Here is a 16,326-nt window from a genome sequence, read left to right on the forward strand (position 1 = left end):
ATTAGACATTCACATGGAAAGGTCAAGTGGATAGAGATGAGATAGAAAAAGACTTGGTCTGAAATATTACTTTGAACACCCAAAGTGCAGTATCAGAAGACATGAGACTGCAGAGATTGCAGATAGTGAAAGGTCAAAAGAGCAAGTTTTGGGGAGCTCCAACATTAGATCAAGGAAACAAAGGTGCATGAGCAAAAAGGACTAAGTAGAAAAGACAGTGACGTAGAAGGAAAACAAAGACAGTATGCTGTCCTAGAGACCAAAGGACAAAAATGTTTCAAGGGTCAAATGTTACTAAAGGTCAAGGTGAGTACTGATAATTGGGTTTTGGATTTAGCAATGTGGCGGTCACTGATAATCGTAAGAAGCATTTTTTGTGGAGTTGTAGGGGGAAACCCCAATCACAATGGGTTAACAAACTTGAAAGGGAATTTAGTATAATTTTTACTTTTTTTTTTTTTTAAACGCCTATTGGGAAGCATTTGTAAACACTGAGAACTGCAACTTTCCAAACATCAATAAATGGTAACCCAAGACAACACTTGTATTTTATCACAATTTGCCTGGTCCTTATTAACACAAGGAATTGACACATCAGTCTGTTTCCTGACTACATTAAAAAGCACAGTAAAAGCACAATTCTAAACAAATTCATTTAAGGGGGAAAAAGAAGTGTGTCATCTTTCTTGAGAGCACTGACATCTGAGACATCCTTTAGTGATACCTGGGTGCAACTGGCATGTAATGGTAGAGACCAGAGTCACTACTAAATGTTCTAAAATGCAAGAGACTGCCCCTACAACGAAGAACTACATGACTCAAAGAGGTCAACATTGAGAAAACCTGCTCTAGACATTGCAGTTATGCAAGAGACACAGGACCTTGTGCATGGAATAATTAAAATGCACTCTACACACTCTAGATTCAAGACCTGTTGTTAGGCACCTTTGAGTCTATTTTCAGCTCATAGAGACCTCATATACAAAGAACTGACCCATATGGTTTCCTAGGCTGTAATCTTTATGGGAGATCACCACGTCTGTCTCCTGCGGAACTGCTGGGTGGGTTCAAGCTGCCAACCTTTCAGGTAGCAGCAGAGCACTTAACTACTGTGATACCCTGTCATTTGACTAGCGGGATGAACTTGGGTAATTAGACTAATTCAAGTCTTAATTTTTTCAACTGTTTAAAAAGAACTGAATCCAAAAAATCATTTACATCTCTAAAGGACTTTGAGATAACTTACGTAGTTCAAATGCTTAGTCTAGTTCCTAACATGGTCCTCTTGTAACAGAAAAAAACTATATATTAAAATCCAAAATTGTCTAAATTCCTCAAACGTTTGTCTATTGGATGACAAAAACACACACATGTGAAAACTTGAAATATAATGTACAGCTAATTTTTTATTAGCCACCATTGAAATAGCTTATTGGCTCGGCTGAAAGGTCTGTGCCATGAAACGCGTAACATCATTCGACATTTTCTCCAACCTAATTCCAATTCCCTAGCCCGTTTTAAAAAAGATAGACCTCCCACATTTTTCCCACCTTAAAATTGCTGTTGTACTTCCTGACCTTCGAAAACCTGCCAAAACTCAGCAGCAGTTCTCAAGATTTCTGGGCCACTAGCTCCATGGTAGCAGTGGCGGACTCAATCCAACCACAGGTAGTCCCTGACTTATGACGTATTCAGTTACAGCGAACAGTACTCAACTTTTTTTTTTTTGTATATTTTACCATTAGTAATATGTACTATATGCAATGTTGCAGTGCATAATTTGCTGATGTTATCATTCTCAGATGTTCGCTTGCACATGTTCAATGTTACAATTTACTGTTCAAAACACCGACACACAATTGGCTATGGCCTGGTCTACGCCGAAGGTGTTCGTAATTATTAACAGAAAAAAGTTGGATAGTGTTCAACTCTGAAGATGTTTAAAATTGAACTGAGCATGCTCCTGACTGTCGTTATAACTTCAACTTCATTGTTGACGCTAAACGCTGACTTCACTGTAGACCAGGCCTGTAGTGTGGTCTTAACTCAGTAGTGTGGTCTTAACTCAGTTTCATACCATCAAAAGCATCAGTTAATTTGAAGCCAAACTGTTCATTTCTCACACTTTTAACACCGGTACTGCTTATATTCCAAATAATACATCTAGCAAAGTAAGCCATGCCACTATAAATTCTAAACCAAAAAGAAAGTGAAGAAAGCTCTAGACATGGATATAAAGATCACTAAAGCCTAAGATAATGGAAAGAAATCTGGTGAAATGGCACGTGAGAAAAGACAGTCTCATTCAACCATTTCGACAATCATTATGGATAAGAATAGGATTTTCAAGGCAGTTAAAGGAGCGATTGGCATAAAATCGACAATTTTAACAAAGAAGCAACGAGGGCCAATCCATGAGATGAAGCTGTTGATTTGGATAAAAGACCAAATCCAGAAGAAGATTCCTATGAGTTTACTTACGATTCAAACAAAAGCACGCAGCCTTTTTGAAAAGCTGAAGCAAGAGCAAGGAGAAGACCCCTGCAAATGCTTAAATGCCACAAGGGCTGGTTTCATGGATTCAAACACAGATTTGACTTATATGTGTGTACAACTGGAGAAGCAGGAAGCGCCAATGTTGAAGCTGCTGAAAAATTCACGGACAGACTGGACAATACAAGAATACCTACCAGAGCAGATTATATAATGTTTTCCAACCTCCAAAGACAAAGATCAGATTTATAAAGATACCGATAATAAAAGGCAATAATGAAAACTAAAAAGAAAAAAACCCAAGGTATTCAACTTACATCAGTACCAACTTACATCAGAACCGACTCATCAGAAAAGAAACCTGTCCTAAATCAGGGACTACCTACAGTACTGCGATTACAAAGATCAATAACCTAAAAACTCTTCCCCAAAGAGAACAACAATGCAAAAGCACTGTTACGATTGGACACACTTAAACATCAGCCAGTAACAGAAGTCCAGAGGTTTCCATTTTGCCAGTGTCAAAGATGCTTGATTATTCTTCCCAATCTACTTTCATATGATTTCCAGTTCCACTGCTATGAAGTTACCAATGGCCTATGCACAAAATAAAGTGTTTTATTAAAGCAGATTAAAGTCTTATTTTCAAATTATACTAATAGAAACTCAAGAAATTCTTTAAATCCTAATAGTTCTCAACAGATTTCAGCATTAATAAAGACACAAGTCAAGTTTCAGATATTTATTTATTTATTATTCAGTGTAAACCCCAACATGATACCAACATGATTTCATGTCTTTAGGAAAGAAATATATTCTGGTTAAGTGGAAAATTGTGCGGATGGCTTCTGGAAGACCTTCATTCTAAGCAGCTTTATAGGAAAACATTTTATTTAGAAGTCAGGGCCTTCTTTCTTCAGTTTGCTGTAATCCACATTCACTGAGTAGAACTTGGAACAGAAAAAAAAGATAATTTAGATAAACCATCAAATACAGAAATGATATTATAAGTTTTAGAATTCTTTTCATTTATTTTTCTAGTAACAATTACAGACATGATTTTTTTATTAACAATATTTAACACTATAAAAGTCATTTAAAAAAAGACACTATGCCAAAAACTCCAGTGCTTTAATGGTGGTTTTGGTATGGTAAAAATACAATCTTCATCAGAACAGCTGTGTTCAAATAGTCTAGTTAGTCAGAATCTATAAATAATTCTTGCGTTTCAAAGTTAATAATTCTTTCTGATATATATATCCAGTTCTTATGAGTCTTCACTTCCATCTCCTCTAAGTATGCAAGTCAATTTCCATCAGGAAGAATACCCAGAATTACTATCCCTACTTGGTTAGTTAACTGCTATAGTTTAATTGGGAAAGATCTTTCAACCAAGCGGTTGATTACATAAGCTAATACTTTGTTGTGTGGTTTATTTAACTTGTCAGACACAAACTGGCTTGCCTCAATGGCTTTTCTATTCTCCCCTCTCTTTCACTTAGAAAAAAAAAAAAATTTCATGGTAGGCCTAACCAGATTAAATCAGAATCAAACTGAAATCTGGCCACCTCTGGTACAATGGCTTTTAAGTAATACTGTATTTTTACACATTTCAAATTTCCTTATATTCAACTAAATGAATTTTTAAAATAAATCTTACTATAATTACTTTTAAAAACAATCTGCCTCTAATGCCCAGTAACTTTTTTTTTTTTTAATGATTTATATTTGAAACTGTTCCAGAATTTCTGCTGGGAAATTTTAGGATTTTTATGTAAGTCTAAATAAAGATATAATCTTAGGTTTACTCATTCTTGTGCCAAAGAGCACCAAAGAAGTTGTGCTATAGTTACTTGAAGACTATATTATTTACTCCCCCTCCCCCCAAAATTATAGATTCATCAACATTTTCTTTAGGGTTTTTAAGCATGAAGCCCACAAATCTGTATTCATTATTTTTTCAAACATCTTTATTTCTCAAAATATACCTCAACTTCTTATCTAATTGATTTACTTCATTTTAAAAGGAAAATTATCAGGTTCTAAAATGTATTTGCAAGTTATCTCAAATATATACATATACACACAGGCTTTTGAAGACACAAAATTATAATTAAACCATAAAGCAATATTCTTTTTTGACAGTATTAAGATGTGACTGAACCTAGACAATGAGCTTTTAAAGAAACTGTCATGGGTTGAATTGTGTCCCCCCAAAATATCTGTCAAATTGCCTAGGCCATGATTCCCAGTATTGTGCGACTGTCCATCATCTTGTCATCTAATGTGATTTTCCTGTGTGTTGTAAACCCTATCTCTATGCGGTTAACGAGATGCAATTAGTGGCAGTTATGTCAATGAGATAGGATTCAATCTATAAGATTAGATTGTGTCTTAAACCGATCTCTTTTGAGATATAAAAGAGAGAACCAGGTAGAGAGGACTGGGAACCACACACCACCAAGAAAGTACTGCCAGGAGAGAAGCATGTCCTTTAGACTCAGTGTCCCTACTCTGAGAAGCTCCTAGTCCAGGGGAAGATTGATAATAAGGACCTTCCTCCACAGCTGACAGAAAAAACCTTCCCCTGGAGCTAATGCCCTGAATTTGGACTTCCAGCCTACGAGACTGTGAGAGAATAAACTTGTTTGTTGAAGCCATCTGCTTATGGTATTTCTGTTATAGCAGCACTAGATAACTAAGGCAGAAACCAACTGTGCTATCCTCTGACATGCTAACAAAATATCAGAAAGAACATTTACAGAAAAGTTCAGCAGATTATCTATTAAGAACAAAATAAACAGTTGTGGGGCTCTTCTCATAGATGCCAGACATTGTGCTAGATGCTTTAAGTATACCTTAATTATTACAACTCTATTCTTTAACTTTAAAAGAAACAACTAAAGATCAAGTTACATGACTTGCCAAACACTACACTAGTTAAGAAGAGGCAGGATCAAGCCTCCAAAATCATGTACTTTCCACTACAAGTTCCATCATCAAAAGAAAGAAAATGGCAATTTGCATTCTCTAGATGAAGTACCAGGACCAAACTGTATGAGTGTTCAGAGTCCCTTAGCAGATACACCTGCATGATGGAGATGGATGCTATCATTGCTGACGACAGCAACTTTTAAGGTGATTATCACCCTCTGCTAATTTCAAACTTCTCATTCTGATTATACTTGGCTTCCAAATCCCTGAACATCTGCCTGCAAGAATCAAATAAAAATGCAATGGCCAAGCTGAAACAAGCCCTTTGATCTGCATGTTACATTTGTCCTCAAAAAATGATAAACGGGCATTCTGATTACTGTTTCTTTCTTATATATTTGTTTAAATCTATTCCAGAGAAAATGATTTCATACCCAAGAAACTTTACAAAAGAAAACAAAAACAGGCCTTGGTCCTTCTACTAAAGGGTGTATTGAAGCCTCTGGATATGTGTACTTTAAAAAGCTCTCCAGATGATTCTGACAATTAAGTCAGTTACCCTGGAACATGACGGCACAAAAGAAGTGATGCCAGTGTGAGGCCATGCGAATCAGAAATGGAATGTTACTGCAACAAAAACCTAACGTGTGTGGCACAGATTGATTGAGCTGTGAGTAGCTATGAAACAGGAATTGGCAGCTGGAAAGATGAAGAATCATATTACATAATGGCAAAATATTGAACAAATTGTCATCTGCTATATTTTTATAACTTAGAAGACAGATTATGTCCCTAAACACCCTGTAGTTTCAAGAAAAGACTTTGGAAAACAGATGTTAGTGGTGTGCATGTGGTTATGGTTGGCTGTGTTTGCCAAGTTATTAAAGGGAGAACTGGGCAACTTGCAAGCAGAAATAGAAGGGAACCAAGACCAGAATAACCAAGACCAACATGTTCCAGTCCATTGTTGCAGCTGCTGTGCCAACCTATATCACCAACTATCTCATATTTTATCAAACATGATGCCTTCCTTCCACAATTTATCCCTCCTGATGATGTGCCCCAAGTTAATTGAGTCGATCAATGTTCTGTGGTGATCCATTAGGTTTCCACTGATTAACCTTTGGAGGTAGATCACCAGGCCTTTCTTCCTAGTCTGTTCCAGTCTAGAAGCTCTGCTGAAACCTGTCTACTATGGATGACTCCTGTTGGTATTTAAAATACCAATGGCATAGCAACACACAAGTCACCACAGTATGACAAACTGCCCGACAAGTAGTAGACTTTCAAGGTAGCCACTATTAATCAAAAAAAAAAAAAAAAAACCATGGGACATGGAAGCCAAAAAAATTATTTCTATAGAAATCTTTGGGTATGATTACCGGCACATGGAAAAACAAATTCATCCAAAGCCTGCTTAATTTTGAGGTAACAGCCAAAGATACCATGAGCCTGGAATTAAAGAAGTCTCTGACTACTGGAGTTAAAACCATGCTTGAGCTGCCATGCTTCTGGAAAAGAGACAAGCTTGAAGGCTCTACTTGCTCCAACAATGGACAAGGAACTTCTTAAAAGAACAGAATCCAGGCCCACTCAAGAAACCTCACATACCTGCAGGGCAGTGAGCTTTCACAATGTCTGCCTAGCAGCATCTGCTGTCTCCTTCCCCTTTTTGAAAGATAGTGTTTATTGCCAATAGCTAGACTCTATCCCTTCTCCCTGCACTGTATATATGGATGTGGAAAACTTACTTGTCCTTTTAATTCATAGGTTCCCACATTTAAAGGTACTACACCCCAACATAAGTCAACTGCACAATACCTGAGGCTTCTACACTTGAAACTGGATGGAACTTCAGGTTGTTTCCTTTGACAAAGCAGGGCGTTCCCTTCATGTATTTAAAGAATGAAATTGTATACTGGCTAGAAGGGCAAACTGTGACAAAGTAATGTTATTGTTCACCACTGTTTCCTTCTTCTAGGCCACAGGGGAAAATTACATTTCCCGGCCTCCTGTGCAGTTACGTGGAGAGACCTGTGACTAAGTTCTGACCAATGGCCTATGGACAGAAGTAAAAAAAGTCACTTTCAATCTTGGTCCTTAAAAATATCCTGCATAATCCTCCAGACCTCTCCACCTTGTTGTGTCAATCTTATTCCAGAGGCCACATGTCCCAGATAGCAGAACTAAAAGATGGAAGAGGACCTGATCCATACTGGACCCTGAATAAGATTGCGTTTAAGACTAATCTATCTTGATTTAACATCAGCCTGAGTATTATTTTCCTAATGAATGCCAATTATACCTCAAACAAAAAAAAATAAATCTCCATAAAATTATGGTCAAAATGATCTACTGTACTTTAAAGGACACCAAGAAAGTGAAAAGATAACTTATAAAATGGGAGACCAGTACCTAGACTGTATAAAAAATGATTATAGCTCAATAAAAAAAGACAAATAACCCAATTAAAAAAGAGGCAAATGATCTAAATAGATATTTCTCCAAAGAAGATAACTAACCAATAAGCACAGGAAAAGATTCTCAACATTATCAGCCATAAAAAAGTGCATATCAAACATATCAAAACGACAATGAGGCTATCACTTCAAACTACTAGGATGGTTATAGTCAAAAAGACAAACAATAAAAATTATTGGAAGGATATTGGGAAATCTAACCTTCATACACTGTTGGTGGAAACAGAAAATGGCACAACCACTTTGGAAAACAGTTTGGCAGTTTCTCAAACAGTTAAACATAGAATTACTATATAATCCAGCAATTCTTGAGCCAATAATTCTACTCTTAGGTATCTATCCAAGTGAAATGAAAATATGTGTCCACACAAAAACTAGTACATTAATATTCATAGCAGCGTTATTCATAACAGCAAAAAAATGAAAAAAAACTCAAATGTCCATCAACTGATAAGTGGGCAATCTACACAATGGAATATTATAAAGCAATAAAAAGAAACGAAGTGTTGACATGCTACAACATAAATGAACCTTGGAAACATTACGCTAAGTGCAATTAATCAGTCACAAAGGACCATATACTACATGATTCTGTTTATATGAAATGCCCAAAATAGGCAAATCTATAGACAGAACATAAACTGGTGGTTACCTAGTTCTGGAAGGTTATGGGTAAGGGGTGTAGTTTCTTTTGGGGTAATGTAAATGTTCTAAAATTGACTGTGGTACTGGATATTCAACTCTGTAAATACACTCAGTTACTGAATTATACACTGTAAACAGATAAACTGTATGGTGAATTATGTCTCAATAAAGCTTTTTTTTAAAAAATAACATTACCAAGCACTCCTATTACAAATATTACTTCCATTCCTTAGTGGAAATTACCACCAGAACCAATGCCTTTTTTTCAACATTTCAAGGGCTACATCTTTGTATGCAAAGAGTTTTATACATAAGGAAGGTTGTTTGGGGATCAATGAATGGTCCCAATCCATGAAATCATTCCTTGGAGGGTGGTTCCACAGACCACTCTTTAGGGAAGATGTTAAAAGGTTTATCTAAAAGGATCATGGCAAAATTTAAGTTTCAACTGACTTTCATTTCTTCCCACAAATCTTCACCTGAAATATTTCAACCAAACCAACAAGAAAAAATAGACAACTAGATTAAAAACCCAAAAATAGACAACTAGGTTAGTGTGACTTAAAAGTGGGCCAGTAGCATTAGCATCATCTGAAACCTTGTCAAAAATGCAAATTCTCAGGCCCCACAGCAGACCATTTAAATCAGAATCTTCAGGTGTGGAGCCGAAGAACCTGTTTTAACAAGCTCTGTAAGTGATGTTTATGTATGCTGAAATTTGAAAACCACTGCACTAGACTATTTAAGAACTAAGGAAATGGGAAATGATAGTTACACCATCGCCCTTTTTCTTTTTTCTCTTAGCCTCCTAAGTAGAATTGAGACATTATCTTGATCAGGGTCCAAAGACTGGGAATAACATCCCTAGGAAAAAAATACTTATTACAATATGCCATTTTAATTTCACAGGACAATCTAGCAGCACCTCAAAGTTCATTATAGTGGAATTTTACTTGTATATTTGATTTCATGGAAAACTACCCCATGACAAAATTCATTAAAATACACTCTCTAGCATTTTGAAGCTTACCTTGTATTGTTCATTGGGGGCCACTCTGTTCCATGGTTCTGGGTTATTCTTTTTGTCCCAACTAAACAGAACAAAACATTATCTTGTTACAGAAATAACACACTATTTAAACGTGTTTTATACTTGCTAAAAAGCTAATGGTTTGAACAGATCAATCTCATTTTCTATTAGGTAGAGCCTGGAATTATTTTCATTACGGAAATTAAACAGAGATAGTAGCTATGATAAGCAATCCCATGTAATCAATTAGAAAAAAGATAGACCACAGAGCCTATCTAGGGGCAGTTGTCCTCGTGTCTATCTCTGTCACAGGATATTTTATACTTGGCCTTTACTAAAACTTTTTATTTCATCAACGGGGAGATATAGCAAAATTTGCATAATAATGAGGAATCAATAATCTTTTTGCTTCTTCTTTTCCAACTGGAAAAGACACATTTCCTATTGTGGAAAAGGAGGCAAAGAAAAAAAACATTAGCTGCATTATTGTTCTAACAGTAGGAAGAAAAGGAAAGGGAACTAACATTTGTTAAAACATTTACATGTGCCAGGAACCATGATTAAGTATTGCATAAAAACAGCTGTTATTATTTTAATCCTCACAACATTACAGAAACCCTGGTAGCTTAGTGGTTAAGAGCTATGGCTGCTAACCAAAAGGTCAGCAGTTCAAATCCACCAGGAGCTCCTTGGAAACGACATGGGACAGTTCTACTCTGTCCTATAGGGTCGCTATGAGTCGGAATCGACTTGAAGGCAACAGGTTTGGTTGGTTGGTTCACAGTAGGTATTAGCAGTTCTACTTTACCAGTGAGAAACAAGAAAAGTAAATAACAGCAAAACTGGGATCTGAACTTATTGTATGACTATTAAACTCAGGTTCTTTCTACTACTTGATGTTATCTCCCTAGAAAGACTGTGCCTCCTACACCAGCTTGATAAACTATCAACATTCTACACATTTTTAAGTATTTACCTGACGTCTGGATTAAACAATGCAAGCCGCAAGCCATACAGTGCTGCTCCAGTACCTCCAGTCCCCATAAATATGAACAGCGGTATCAACTAAAACCAAACATAAAATAAATAGGTAAGAATTAATAGCCACTTTCAAATACTGACATAACTGGCAAAAGAGAGGTTACATAGTTTCTACATATTGATTTCCTAGCCTCAAACTGCTGTTTTGTGATCTTGTCTTAAAATTTTACACTGAAGTAAGAATTCTTATAACTGTGTTCAAAAGACACGGAGTTCCCAAAACACGTGAAGATGATTCTGGTTTAAGTGTCTGACCTTTAATGTGGAGCAAATTATATTCAAATTTTAAAATTAAAAAAAAAAGCATCAAATCTTATTCACCTCTCTGTTTATACATCATTTTCTCTAGACTTGAAAACCAAGTTGTTTGCAAATTACTTAGGCTTGCCTCCACGGGCATGCATGAAAAACAAAATCTCTGTGACATACGGAGTCCAAAAAGTAAACAGAAACACACCTTTTACAAATACCGGCTTAAGGCATCAACTCTAAAAATGTATCGCTACCAATGTCTGCTACTATTTACGGAACTGAGTTTTTAAGATAGAGATAAAAGACTGCCTAATTGAGTTTTAAAACCACATGTTCTTCTGTTGGGGGAAAAAATCAGACACACAAAAGAACTTGATTGCAATTAAATTCAGTGCTACCAAACGCCCCAAAATGTCAGGACAAGACAAAATGAGCATTCCAAAATCATAGACCCCTCCCTCACATTTGCCACAAGGCCTGGTGGTGCAATACGGTGAGTACAAGATCCTAAGTGGCAGAACAACAAATAGGGAACCTGATCTTTGCTGGTCTCTAACACCCAGGGCACACCGATCACTCTTGGCCCGACCAACCTGCAAGACGGCAAGGCTACCTGATCGTTCCCATACGCCCTAGTTTATTTTTCTCCATTACCTTCCGCCTTCCAGCCAAAATGCCCCAATGCATGGCGTGGAAGAGCGGAGCTCAAGGGCCTGGACTCAACGCGGAGGGCAGCACAAGGCAACACAGGGCACAGCCCCGAGGAACGGTATGTGGCTGTGAAGGGCGACGCTCCCAAGGGGAAGGAGGCAGCCGCACCCGACACAATGTTGAGAAGTGAGGACATTAGGGATGTGGTCGCAAACTTACGCTGGGGTGCTTCTTGGCCAGACCGATGGCATGGCGGATCATGTTTGCGGCAGAGGCTTCAGATCCGGAAGGAGAGAACAAAGTTGGCCGACACCGAACCTAACACGGCCTGCACCCGGTATCTGCGGGCACCCAAAGTCACCCAGGACCTCCTACCTGAAGGACCCCTGGCTCGGAGGGCAGCCTGCGGCAGGAGGGCCCGGATGCGACTGTCCTTAAAAGTGCCTGCTTTAATCCAGGGCTTCATGCACCCGCTGTAACCTGGATCGACTTCACTATTCCACTTCAAAGCGAAACACTGTTCATTCCTGTGCTATGTATATTTATGACGGCTAATTTGTTGCGTGGATACTAGGACATTTTGATTGACAAGACAGGCATTTTTCCGGGAGGCTGCGCATTGAGGGCTAGGATGGGCGGGCTGGCGGGTTGCGCGCTCCGCAAACTGGGGCCTCACGCGCGGCGCCTGCAAACCGGGTCTGCGCGCCGAGGCTCTGGGGGCGCGCGTGCCGGGCGCGCGCCGGCCGGCCCTGACCGCCGCTGAGGGAGCTGCGCCGCGCCTCTGGCGGCAGAGCGCCAGGCGCCTGGACGGGGAGGTCGGGTGTCCTGCTGCTAAGGTCAGCGGCTGCGGTTTAAAAAGACTGCAGCTGCTTCCTGTCTTAGGCTGTCCCTGAAAACTAGTAAATGACTGAAAGATGGCAATGGCTCTGTCAATGCTCTCTAATCCCTCCGTTCCTGGCCCTCGGTTAAATGTTCATCGCCATAAAGAGTTGTGCGACGTGCCATCATCCCCTGCCCTTAGTCCCGAAACTGCAGCATTAAAATGTGTTCTCACGCCCTCTTTCACTACCCCAATCCGTTTTTTACTCCTCTTGTACTCGAAAGTCTTACCTGGGACAAGGCCTATATAAAGCGCTGGAGATAACAACTGTAAACCTGACAATCTGAAACCCTGTCCAATTAATCAAATGATCACGAAAGTAATTGGGAGTAGGGAGAGTTTAAAAAAAAAAAAATGAAAGAAGGAAAGTAACATTTACAGTAGATAGACCTGGAAGCGGGGTAGACATTAACCAGGTGAAAACGGAGAATGCGGGTGTACAGGGCATTTTGTACATGTGAAGGTCTGAAGGGGCCCTGGTGGCTCAGTGGTTAAGAGATCAGCTGCTAACCGAAGGCCGGCAATTTGAATCCACCAACCACTTCTTAGAAACCTTATGGGGCAATTCTACTCCGTCCTATAGGGTCGCTGTGAGCCAGAATTCTCTCCACACAATGAGTTTTATGGCGGAAGGTCTGAAGTTAGAGAGACTTTTTGAGAAGCTGAGAGAGAGCTGGTCCTATAGGTCGCTGTGAGCCAGAATTCTCTCCACACAATGAGTTTTATGGTGGAAGGTCTGAGGTTAGGGAGACTTTTTGAGAAGCTGAGAGAGATCTGGTATAGCTGGAGCTGGAAGAGAGAAAACAAGCCAGAGATCAGATCTGCTGGGCCAGTGACCACTTACAAATCATAAGTTTTATGCAGAGAGCGTTAGGAAGTTAAGCTAACACAAGATGTCTAGTTTTGAATGATTGTTTTATCTAAAAAGAATAGATTCCAGAGGATAGCATGAAATGTGGGACCCTTTTAACGGTCCATTGCAATAGTCCATGTGACAGATAATGGTAGCTTGCACCAGTGTAGAAATTGTGATGATTAAGAGAAGATTCCAAAGATAGGACTTAGGGATTGTTGGAAGTGGGGAAGTGATGTGAGGGAGCAGTCAAGGATGATTTCCAACGTACAGTTTAGACCAGTTGTGGGGATGTTGATGCCGTTTATTTAGACAAGAAGCACTAGAAATGGTAGATAAGTACCTATGTAAAATGCAAGTGGATTTCTGTGGGTTAGAAGAGAGGTCTAGACTAAACCAAAAAAAAAAAAAAACTATTGCTGTCAAGTCGAATTCTGACTCATAGCAACCCTCTAGCACACAGTAGAATTGCCTATAGGGTTTCCTAGCCTGTAATCTTTGCCAAAACCAACTGCAGCATCTTTCTACCTCAGAGTAGTTTGTGGGTTCAAACCACCAACCTTTGGTTAGTAGCCGAGCATTTGACCACTGTGTCACCTGGGCTCCTTAGATCTAGACTACCCATTGCTGTTGAGTTGTTTCTGACTCTCAGACCAGAGGAATAAATTTAGGACTGTTTATTGATGGAAGTTGCAGCAATCATTGAACAAGATTTCTTAGGGAAAGTATAGAGCGAGAGACAGAGAGGACAGAGCTGAAGGATTCCAACTGGCAATGCTGGGGAGAAGAGATAGGTCCAGGAAGGTAAGAAAAAAAGATGACTATCAAGATGACATGTTATGAAGTTTATGAAGACTGGTGTCTTTTCATTCATTTTGTGAATATTTATTAAGTACCTACTCTGCACCAGCCACTGCTCTAGTCACTGGGAGATATGGCTGTGTACAAGAAGATTGTTCTGCCCTAATGGAAGAGATGCAGAGGGAACATAGCACATGTCGGCTCTTAAAGCTTCTGCTGGTACATAGCACATGTTACTTCTCACATCTCACTTGCTAATAAAGCAAGTCGTTTCATCTCACAAGATGCTGGTTGGAGAAGACAAACGAGATAATTTTAGGTAATGATAAGCAAATAAAACAGAATAATGAGATAGAAAATGACATGAGAAGGGTGAAGGACAAGCATTTTCATTAGTCAGAGTGGACAGGAAAGGTCCCTCTCAGAAGGCAATATTTGAGCTAAAACCTAAGTGTAAAGAAAGGCAAACTAGTGAAGAATCTGGGGGAAGAATATTCCAATTGGCAAGAAAAATGGTTTTGAGATTTAAAAAAGTGCTCAAGGGAGACCAGTGTTGCTAACTCAAAATGAATGAGATGGGTGTTATTGTTGTTGTTAGGTGCCATGGAGTCAATTCTGACTCATAGTGACCCTGTGTACAACAGAATGAAATATTAATGGGAGCTGCAGCCTCACAATCATTGTTATACTTGAGCCCATTGTTGCAGCCACTGTATCAACCCATCTTGTTGAAGGTCTTCCTCTTTTCCACTGACCGTCTGCTTTACCAAGCATGATGTCCTTCTCCAGGGACTGGTCCCTCCTGATAATATGTCCAAAGTATGCAAGACATAGTCTCACCATCCTTGCTTCTAAGGATCATTTGGGTTGTACTTCTTCCAAGACAGATTTGTTCGTTCTTTTGGCAGTGCATGGTATATTCAATATTCTTTGCCAACTCCACAATTCAAAGGCATCAGTTCTTCTTCAGTCTTCCTTATTCATCGTCCAGCTTTCACATGCATAGAAGGCAGTTGAAAACGCCATGGCTTGGATCAGATGCCTCTTAGTCTTCTAGGTTACATCTTTGCTTTTTAACACTTTAAAGAGGTCTTTTGCAGCAGACTTGCCCAATACAATGTATCTTTTGATTTCTTGACTGCTGCTTCCATGGGTGTTGATTGTCAATCCAAGTAAAACAAAATCCTTGACAACTTCAATCTTTTCTCCGTTTATCATAATGTGGCTTATTGGTCCAGTTGTAAGGATTTTTTTTAAATAATTTTTATTGTGCTTTAAGTGAAAGTTTACAAATCAAGTCAGTCTCTCACACAAACCCATATACACCTTGCTACACACTCCCGATTACTCTCCCCGTAATGAGACAGCCCACTCTCTCCCTCCACTCTCTCTTTGTGTCCATTTTGCCAGCTTCTAACCCTCTCCACCCTCTCATCTCCCCTCCAGGCAGGAGATGCCAACATAGTCTCAAGTGTCCACCTGATCCAAGAAGCTCACTCCTCACCAGCATCCCTCTCCAACCCATTGTCCAGTCCAATCCATGTCTGAAGAGTTGGCTTCAGGAATGGTTCCTGTCCTGGGCTAACAGAAGGTCTGGGGGCCTTGACCACTGGGGTCCCTCCAGCCTCAGTCAGACCATTAAGTCTGGTCTTATAAGAATTTGGGGTCTGCATTTTTTTTTTTTTTTTTTTTTATCCCACTGCTCTCCTGCTCCCTCAGGGGTTCTCTGTTGTGTTCCCTGTCAGGGCAGTCATCTGTAGTAGCCGGGCACCATCTAGTTCTTCTGGTCTCAGGAGATGTAGTCGCTGGTTCATGTGGCCCTTTCTGTCTCTTGGGCTCGTAATCGCCTTGTGTCCTTGGTGTTCTTCATTCTCCTTTGATCCACGTGGGTTGAGGCCAATTGATGCATCTTAGATGGCTGCTTGCTAGCGTTTAAGACCCCAGATGCCACTCTTCAAAGTGGGATGCAGAATGTTTTGTTAATGCATTTTATTACCCCAATTGACTTAGATGTCCCCTGAAACCATGGTCCCCAGACCCCTGCCCCTGCTAACTGGCCTTCGAAGCATTCAGTTTATTCAGAAAACTTCTTTACTTTTGGTTTAGTCCAATTGTGCTGACCTCCCCTGTATTGTGTACTGTCTTTCCCTTCACCTAAGGTAGTTCTTATCTACTATCCAAATAGTGAGTGCCCCTCTTCCACCCTCCCTCCCTCCCCCTTCTCGTAACCACAAAAGAATGTTTTCTTCTCAGTTTAAACTATTTC

The 16,326-nt window shown here is 39.4% G+C and overlaps 1 protein-coding gene across 1 annotated transcript; it reads right to left on the reverse strand.

The window, feature by feature from the left end:
• Positions 1-3,220: 3,220 nt before the first annotated feature.
• Positions 3,221-11,909, reverse strand: NDUFA4 (NDUFA4 mitochondrial complex associated). The gene is made up of 4 exons (XM_003407112.4): positions 11,746-11,909; positions 10,559-10,647; positions 9,583-9,643; positions 3,221-3,443 (listed from the first exon to the last, which is right to left on the reverse strand). The coding sequence occupies exons 1-4, from the start codon at positions 11,785-11,787 to the stop codon at positions 3,387-3,389; spliced, it is 249 nt and encodes an 82-aa protein (XP_003407160.1). The 5' UTR covers positions 11,788-11,909; the 3' UTR covers positions 3,221-3,386.
• Between the last annotated feature and the right edge of the window lie 4,417 nt (positions 11,910-16,326).

Source organism: Loxodonta africana, chromosome 8 (genome assembly GCF_030014295.1).
Source record: "Loxodonta africana isolate mLoxAfr1 chromosome 8, mLoxAfr1.hap2, whole genome shotgun sequence".
Lineage (NCBI taxonomy): Eukaryota > Metazoa > Chordata > Mammalia > Proboscidea > Elephantidae > Loxodonta > Loxodonta africana.

Coding starts and splice junctions, on each gene's coding strand:
- NDUFA4 (XM_003407112.4), bottom strand. CDS start 11,787: ATGATCCGCCATGCCATCGGTCTGGCCAAGAAGCACCCCAGC. Junction 9,644..10,558: donor TTGTTTAATCCAGACGTCAG/GTAAATACTTAA, acceptor TGTTCTGTTTAG/TTGGGACAAAAAGAATAACC. Junction 3,444..9,582: donor CCCCCAATGAACAATACAAG/GTAAGCTTCAAA, acceptor TTCTGTTCCAAG/TTCTACTCAGTGAATGTGGA.